Source organism: Balearica regulorum, chromosome 7 (genome assembly GCF_011004875.1).
Source record: "Balearica regulorum gibbericeps isolate bBalReg1 chromosome 7, bBalReg1.pri, whole genome shotgun sequence".
NCBI classification, from domain to species: domain Eukaryota; kingdom Metazoa; phylum Chordata; class Aves; order Gruiformes; family Gruidae; genus Balearica; species Balearica regulorum.
Window position 1 is genome coordinate 37,198,487 of NC_046190.1, and position 8,782 is coordinate 37,207,268.

General features: G+C 55.6%; 1 protein-coding gene across 5 annotated transcripts in view; it reads right to left on the reverse strand.

The window, feature by feature from the left end:
* ADAMTS14 (ADAM metallopeptidase with thrombospondin type 1 motif 14) overlaps positions 1 to 8,077 on the reverse strand; it is a 33,823-nt gene extending 25,746 nt beyond the window's left edge. For all 5 annotated transcript variants that reach the window (XM_075758955.1, XM_075758954.1, XM_075758951.1 and 2 more), the window contains exons 1-2: positions 7,934 to 8,077; positions 7,096 to 7,517 (exon numbers count right to left, since the gene is read on the reverse strand). In XM_075758955.1, coding sequence (XP_075615070.1) covers positions 7,096 to 7,517; positions 7,934 to 8,006 — 495 coding nt within the window. In that variant the 5' untranslated portion in view covers positions 8,007 to 8,077. The remainder of the gene's footprint in view (positions 1 to 7,095; positions 7,518 to 7,933) is intronic.
* Positions 8,078 to 8,782: the final 705 nt, after the last annotated feature.

The following is an 8,782-nucleotide window of genomic DNA, read 5'->3' on the forward strand; positions in this document are numbered from 1 at the left end:
ATGCAGAGCACGCGCGAATGCAAGGGGAAAAAGCATCCCAAATAAACCAGGGGTCTCGTTGCTACTCCACGACACTGGGACAGATCCATCGCCGTGTCCGTGTATGGTGACCCTGAATTTCTCCTGTAGGTGGGGAAAAAAAAAATAAAAAGGGGGGGGGGGAACCAACCAACACCAAAATAAAAATCCAAACCCTTGGCCACGATTCAAGTTATGTCTTTATACGGCTAGGAAACGCTGTTCCTCCTCATCGGCGACAAGTTTTTCTGCCTAACGCTGCGCATCAGGGACACAGGCAGCATGGGCTCCCACGCCACCTCGCCTCCCTGCACCATCCTCATCCTCATCCCCACGGTGCTGGGGAGGAAATCGGCCGTTTCACCGAGGCTACCAACTGCGGTCGCGGCGAGAAGGAAGGAAAAAGAAACCATCATCTTCACGCCGTGAAGTGCTTGGGAATTAACGCAGGGGAATCCCTTCAGAGGAGAAGCTGGAAAGCATTACTACTCCACCTCCCAAAGAAGGGGAAGATGAATGAGAGGGCAAACATCCCTGGAAATGTTGTCCTGGCTACCGACCTGCTCCTAATTAACACCAACTTCTCACCAAATCCCCCCTCGATGTCAGCCCGAGCACTCGTACCCCGCAGCGCCGGCCGGCTCGGACCTCGGGCAAGCAAAAGGATTTGGCTTCCATCCCACGGGCAACGGGTGCCCCCCCGACCCTACCCACCCCCCCGCCGCAGCCCGGCATTTTTCACAGCTCCCTCCAGCGCGCAGGCGCACGCTCCTTCCTCCGGCGCTGCCCGCTGCTGCCTGCTGTTGAATAGCTGCCTGGAAAGCGCAGGCAGAACGTATGGATCTGTTCTTATAGCAAAGCCTTTGACAGCGCGTACCTACTGGAGCCCTCATCGGGGCGGGGGGATTGGAACGGTTTTCATCAAATCAAATCAAATAGAAATTTAAAAAATAATAATAATATAATATATATATATATATAATTTTGCACAGAGCGGTACGAAGACGTGAGCTGGGCTCTGTAAACAGCCAGGCAAACCTGGGGCTCTTCCAAGCCCGCCTGGGTCATCGGATCCCCTTCGCCTTCACGTACCGTTGCACTCATCGTGGCATCGGCCAACCTGGCTCTGTTAGGCTTCATCAAATTTCCTGCTCCACTTGGGTTTTATTAGCTGCTTAGCTCCTCTGGAAAGCAGGTTTTTGGCTGGTTTTGTTTCACCTCCTTCCCAAGGAATCTAAGTACAGGCAGTTGTGCTAGGATGAACTCGTCTGACACACGTATCTCAGGTCCTTCCCGCAGGAGATGTTCAGGTCACCAGGGCAGGAGCTCTCCAGCCAGGGCTGGTCCCACCACACCCCCAGTCGAGGAGATGAAGATCACAGCCAGGGTCAACCAAGAGTCTGGAGCACCAGGCGAGGCAGCGGTGATGATGAGGAAGAGATGAACCCACAGGTCACATCCAATGACGGTCGGGCAAGTCCACGATGGTGGGGCAGGTCCAAGCCGTTGTTCTTTATTAGATGATAAGAGAAGGTGGGCATCCACGGCTTAACCCAAAAACGAGCGGCTAGGAGGGCAGAGCGCTGGGCATCTGACACAGCCATCGCGAACACGCTTGGCTTTTACACACATGACTTACGCTGACGATTTCCCACCAACTGACGCACTTCCAGCTTGCGCATCGCTACAACCCTGAGCTGCAGTGACACTCCTCCTACCCAAAATCACCCGGCACGGTACCCCTGCCAGCATCCTATTCTAACCAGCGGCAGAAGCAGCAACCCCTGCCCCGGGAGGACGCCCGCCGGGACACTGTTACCCCCTCGCAGCCCTCCCACGGGGCGTTCCGCCCAGGACGAGGCACCCCAAAGCCGGTTTACGGGTTTTACGGCGAAAGCCGGGACTTGCTGAGTCAGGCGGCCGGAGGAAAGCCGCGCCGCCGCGCCGGGGCAAGGCTGGATTAAAATATGAAAGAGCCTGGTCCCAAGCCACAGCCACTCTACAGCTCGTGACTAATTACGCATGGCTCAAGGAATAAAGCAGCCCAGGCTTTCTCGCCCGTGTTTTCTCCCAAAGACGGGATGTAACACACCGCTGACTCCAGCGACGACCGACAGGCGAAGCGGATACCGCAAGGGCTTGCGCGCGCATCTGATCAGAGCAGCCTAATAAATGATACGGAAACCGCAGCGGTCACCTTGGCATTTACAAAAATTAAAAAAAAAACCCACAACCAACCAAATAAAAAAAAAACCCAACCCAAAAACACCATTGCAAGAGGCACGCACGAACCTGCTCGGTGTTAAAAAGGAGCAGCTCGGGTTGTGTTTCAGCATTTCGGGAAGGTTATAAGTGTAGGGAGGCAGCAAGAGAGGCCAGACGCCACCCAAAAAGCCCCGCTGAGCTTTCCCTGGGCTCTTGCCAAGAGATCGATCCCATCCTCCACGACCAACTTGCCACGTGCTTCCCACCCCCTATTGTATTTGGTTTAATAACACCAAATCAAACGAAATCTGGCAAGGCGGGACTATCATTCCTGATATTTCTAACGTGAGATGCCGCCTGCAGCTCTCGGCGAAGGTCATTCCCAAACCAGCAAACTTGAAGACAATTCCACTGGAAAGTGGGGAAAATATATATATATATATATATATATATCTTTTCTTTTAAGGGAAACACCAAACTCACTTCTGCCAGCTCGCAGAGGGTAAAGTCTCTTTTCCAGCTCTCCTGCATCTGCCCAGGTTATGGGAGAGATGAACCGGCCCCGCTGGCCCGGCGCCAGCCTCGCTAAGGGGGATCCCCCCCCCCGCAAACGACTCCTCCATCACCGCTGGGTAAAAAGCTCCAACTCCCACAGGAATTCAGGAAATTCTGACACTTCGACGCCGCTGAAATATGGAAAAATTAATAAAAGCCGCTTCGCTCAGCCAGAGAAGCGAACAGCGCCGAGGAGGGGGGGAAATCCAGCTGCGTGCATAGTCCGTGTTTTTCCTACGCGGTTCACACTTAATTTGGACAAAAAGTCCCAGAAAGCCGGGCTGCGTGAACGCAGGCACCGTCGCTAGCCACCGCTCCCCGCTCACCGAGGGATCGCTTGGCAAAGGCATCGGATCTGCACGGATCCGGACCACGGAGGCGCTCGGTCACTGCCTTGGTACCTCTCCATCCGCAAACTCATCGGCATCGCGGAACGAAGCGAGATAATTAACCACCGAGACTTTCGCTCCGTGCCCTTTACCAGGCACGCGGTCCAGTGTTAAGACGCAGCGAGAGAGCCTTCCGCCGGCGAAATAAACAAAAATACCACTTTCCGCGCCCGTTTGCTGCGTTCCCTTGGAGAGCAACACCCTGAGCCATCTCACCCTCCAGGCATCTAAACCAGCACCTTTTTCTTCTTCCCCAAATTAACCCTACAGATCAGGAGCCACAGGGAAAATCCCGGAAAACAAAGCCGTACTTTTTTTGCACCGGGGCGTCGTTACGGGGACTGTTTCTCCCTTCGTCCCCTATTAATTACTGCTCCTGAGAGCTTTTGTGCTCTGCTTATCTGCTGCCACCCATCCGAAGCGGGCGACAGGGACGGAAAACGCTGGCTCTACAGTTTGCGGCACGGCGGCGGCGTTCAGTGCAAATAACCCCGGAGAGTAGCAGGGAAAAGTCGGCCAGAGGAAGCAAATACGGGGTGCCCCCCACCCCCACACCCAGACGATAATTCTTCGCCCATCTCAGCAGCACAGCGAAGGAAGCGAGGTCAAACGCACGCCGCTAATAGCCGGCGTGGAAGGACGGGATGCCTTTGCTGCAGTGAGATGTTGTCTGCCAGGGGAGATTTCTGACTAATGCTACTTTACCAGTTAGGAATTTGGTGGCTTGGATCAGATTGGAAATTATGTTATGGACGACAGCATCTTCCCACCCTGGTAGGAGACACCCTTGCAAAAAAAAAATTTTAAAAAAAAAAAAAAAAAAAAAAAATAGGGGTGGATTTTTCACGCGTGGATGCCTGCGGCAAATAACAGCCCTGGAAGGTGCCGTGGGTTTGGCATCTGTGAAAAAAAAAAAAATCAGCTCACTTCCATGGCTAAATATGGATTTAGGAAAGACTTAATGTGTAGTCTCTTTTTCAAGAACTGGGGGGGGGGAAGTTTCCCCCTCATTATTTATAATCTCAGTCTCCGTTTATACACAGTGTAATCTCTTTGTGTACACAGCCTTCATCCGCAGCATCCCAGAACGTTTCCTCTGACCAGAAACGAGCGGCCAAGCGCGGTCCTGTGCCTCCCACGCACGCCATACTGGGATGCAAAAGCCAAAAGCCCTCTCTGAAGCTCGCGGATAACTTCCAGAAAAAAATCCCGCAGCAATTCCAGGGTACAAAGAGCATACGGAAGAGCAGCGAAGCCACCTACAACCGGCGCTCCCCACGTTATGTTAGACCCTATCTAGCACAATTAACGACAGTCCCCGTCGCGCGCGTCCCTCCCGGATGCTCTGCTGCGTCTCTGCCGGGTGATGCCGGAGGCGAATCCCATCCTTCCATCCCGCCCACACCTATCACCACATTTCGGTTCCATTTCTTGCTCCGTTTGCTAAATCGAGCTCTTTGCACTGCTTTTTTTTTTTGGGGGGGTCCTCTTGGTCTCGCAACTCCTCCAAAGGGGACGGACCCTGAGCAGATACAAGCTGTCAGAGGACCTGAAGCCAGAGGATCACACAGCAATCTACACCAGCCAGAAAAAAAAACCATGAAAGAGAGAAACCAACTGCTCCGTTGGATGTATCGCAAAATCCTCTTTACCGGGGGGAGGAGCAGAGCCCCTGCTCGGGCTCCGTCCTCCTGACCTCTCCCGCAATCGCCACATGGGCTTTGCCGGATGATGGGAAATCGCTGCTTGAGGCCAGGGTATTTTTCTGTCGGCCACGGAGCAATAAATAACGTTGCAAGGAGGAAAAAAAAAAAATTAAAAAATTTTAAAAAAAAATTAAATTTTTCTTTTTCTTCTTCTCTCGCGCTGCTGGAGCTCTACACGAAGAAATAAAACACCTGCGAGACAACACGTCGGCAACCACGACGCTAACACCGTGTCGCGGGAAAGCTTCGGAAATGGGAGCGCACCAAAAGCGCCCCGCGGAAGCCCTCGGGGTTTGCGAACCGCGGGGACCCCCGTGCACCAGCACAACGCGCCTCAGCTAATCCCACCCCGCACGGCGGCGGAGCTGGCTGCGTCGGGGGTTAATGAAGGTAAAGAGAGACGAAGCGAGCGCTCCGAGCTGCTGATCCGAGGGGAAGAGCCACTCCTTCCTTTACATGAGCTTAAAGAAGTGGGTTTGGGGGTACCCGAGACAGGCACGGCTGCGTAAATCCACACGCGGGAAGCATCCTGAAGTACGAGCTACATCCTACACCGGCATCGCTGCCACTACCTGCGGCCGAGGGAACTGGGGCAGAAATAATAACCCCCACCTGAGACGGTGTGCAAGGGGCTGAGATGGGAGAGTTTGGGGCTGAAGCCTAGAAAAGCCTGGAAAAGTTAAACTAAAGCCTACTTGAGAGGGACCCTAACAGCAGGGCGAGCTCTGGGGAAGAGAAATCCTCGCTGCTTCCCGGCCGCGGCGGGACACGGGCTCCGCTGCCGACGGTTTCCAGCATCCCTTCGCTCGCGATGCCAGCGGGAATTATACCTGCAACGCAACCCGCGCCCTTAAAAACCCAGGTTTGCGTTCCAGACGCAGCACTCCCAGTCGCTTGCTGGAGTTACAGGAAACATCTTTAAAGCTTTCGAGCCTGCCCAAATTCGCCAGCCCCAGCGCCATCCATGGAGAACTTTCTGCAAATTCACAGCTTCATCCGGTTTCAAAAAAAAGGCGCTTCAAAAGGTGTGGATTATGCGCTAAAATAGTTGGCAAAAAAAAAAAAAAAACAAACCCCAAGCTACTATATGTAGGCGAAATACGTATTTCTAGCTCTGCTGCTCTATCATTTCTGCTTGCATAGTAACACCAGGCGCTGTATAAAAAGAAAGGAATGCCAAATTGTTTGTGCTAGCAGCCAAAATTGGCTAAGGAACTCCCAGAATAAAACAGCCAAAAAAAGAAATATTTAAAAAAAAAAAAAAAAAAAAGGCAAAATAAGAGGTTTACTCCAACCCTGGAGTAATGTAAGTGATACCAGGAGAATACAGCAAACGCTGGCACCTAAAACAAGAATTAAATTGGCTCAAAGGAAATTTGAAGGGCAATGGGCCAAAGGTATTTAAAAAAAAAAAAAAGCAGCGATCCCTCAAGCGTATCAAAGGTAGGAAACCCACGGGCAGACCAGACGCCCCGGCTAAGGAGGTAACAGAGCCATTTAAAGCAATTAAAGCGCTGTGGCAGTAAATTACCGATGCTGAACCGTGCTCACCCTGCACTCAAATCCAAAAGGCTCTGGGCACGTCAGCTATCAGGGAAAAAAAAAAAAAAGAAAAAGAAAGAAAGAAAGAAAAAAAAAAAAAAAAAAGAGGTTCCCCCCCCCAAAAAGATGCTTAGTGGGAGCAAGAGCACATGCTGCTACCGGTGATTTTGGGGGATGCTCGAGCTCACTCAGCCTCATTTAAGAAGTGGGAAATGCGGGGCGGGGGGGGGGGAACTGTTCCTGAGGCAGTCCCAAGGTAAAACATGGGTGAGCGAGGATGAAGCGGCATCGCCGGCAGTGCGGGTACCCGTCCCCGAGGCAGGGCAGAGCCCGCGGGCACCGTGGCGTCTGACGCGGTCCACCTCCGGAGACAGGAGGCAGCCCAGCCGTGGGGCAGGCAACTTTCTTCAACGCCTTGAAATAAATATACCCGCATCGCCGCACATATATATCGCTGCGGAGGGACAGAGCGCTCGCACGTGAAGTGCCCTGCCCTGCGTACGCCAGAAGCCACGTGGGGAAAGGGAACCAGCCAGCCGGTAAAGGGGAGACGTACCGTTCAGCCACTAACGCATCGCCAAAAAATCAGGTTTCAGGACACCGCAATCCACGTCTGAAGAGGAAACCACCCCAAAACACAGGCGGCGTGGGTGAACCTCCCCGCCAGCCCTCCAGCTTACCAGTCCGTCGCAGTTGCTGATGGCCACGGTGGCGCCGGGCATGCCAGAGATGTCGCCGGTGAAAAGGCACCGCTGTCGGAGGGGTTCCCGGAAAAGCACCTCAAAATCCTCCTGCCATTCGGCCACGGCGCCGGGCGGCACTAACTGTCGGTTGGGCCTCAGCCGGAGGTGCAGCTCCTTCCCGAAAACCGTGACGTTGAAGTAGAGCAAGCGGCCGCCGGCCCCGCGGAGCCGGGGGGACTCATCCAGGGGGCTGCGGGGGACGCGGCGGCGGGACGGGCGCGGGGCCGACGGACAAGCGGCTTGACCGATGCCCACCGCCGCGTCGCCGGACACCACGTGCGAGAGGAAGCGGCCCCGGGAATCGGCGCTGAAGGGGACGATCACACCATACTCGCTGAGTTTGCCGGACAGAAGGAGCTCTGCGGAGACAAGACGGAGGGAAAAGGGCTCGGCGACGGGCACGGAGCGTCCCGCTCACGCGTTGGGATTTCGGTGGCCGACCCAATTCGGGGAGCCTTCGGCGAGCCCCACCAGAGCTCGCTAAGCCCGACGACTGCTCTTCCCTCCCTCCGCTCTGTAGTTTTAACCGGGCGCGTCAAACACAGCAGAATAAACTCGGGCTGACGTGCCCCTCGCACGCCAGGCACGCCAACTATTTCCCACCCAGCCTCCATCTCCCCCCGATTTCCCATTGAAACCAAACTCCCCGCCGGCGGCAGCCCTCTCCTTTCCCCCCATCCTCCGGGGTGCAAACCACCTGTCAAAACACCCCCCCCCCCCGCTCCCCGGGGATACCCCCCACCCCCCCCCCCCGCCCCGGGGGAAGGGGCCGTACCTGGGGCGCTGCCGGCGGCCAGGCAGCCGTGCAGGGGGACGAGGCAGGAGAGCACCAGCCGCAGATAATCCATTTGGGGCCGGCGGCGCGGAGGGATGCGGGGCGGGCGGGATGCGGGGCGGGAGGCGAACGGCGACCGCCTCCCCCCGCCGCCGGGGCCGGGGCCGGGGCCGGGGCCGCTCCCGCCGCCGCCGCCGCTGCCGCCTCCGGGGGGGGGGGGGGGGGGCGGGGGGGCGGAGGGAGGTGGGGGGGAGCCGGGCGGTGCCAGCCCGTGGCCCCCGTGCGCGGCGTGGGGCGGGCCGGGGGCAGGGTCTGCGCGAAGGGGTGGGAGTTAGTTTGGGGGGTGGTGTTAAATTATTTTTTTAATTTTTAAATTTATTTGAAATTTTTTTTTTTTTTTTAGTGTTTTGAAAAAGTTCTCGGGTTGCGTTTGTATGATTCTTTTCTTGGCGTTTTTGTTGGGTTTTTTTTTTGGTTTTGTTTTTTTTTTTTTTTTTTAAAATGCCTTTTCGGGCAGCCGGCTCCAGCTTGCCAGCCCTCCCTCCTTCTCCCTCCCCCGCCCCGCGGCCGCTCGGCTCCAGCCCTGCCCGAACAAAGGCGAGGCGCGCCGGGAGCCGCAGGGGGAACCGGAGCCCCCGGGGGAACCGGAGCTCTTCCCCCTCCCCTCCCCTCCCGGCTCTGTCCCTTCCCTCCCCGGGGTTCCCACCCTGGAGCGGGGGAGCTCCGTAGGGAGAGCCAAATCCTCTCCCAGCGTTTAAACCGCCGCTGCCTCACGAGGTGTAGATAAACATCCTGTTTAGAAACATCTGGGGTGATCGGGTTTTTCCTCCTCCTCGCTGTTTTTTAGGC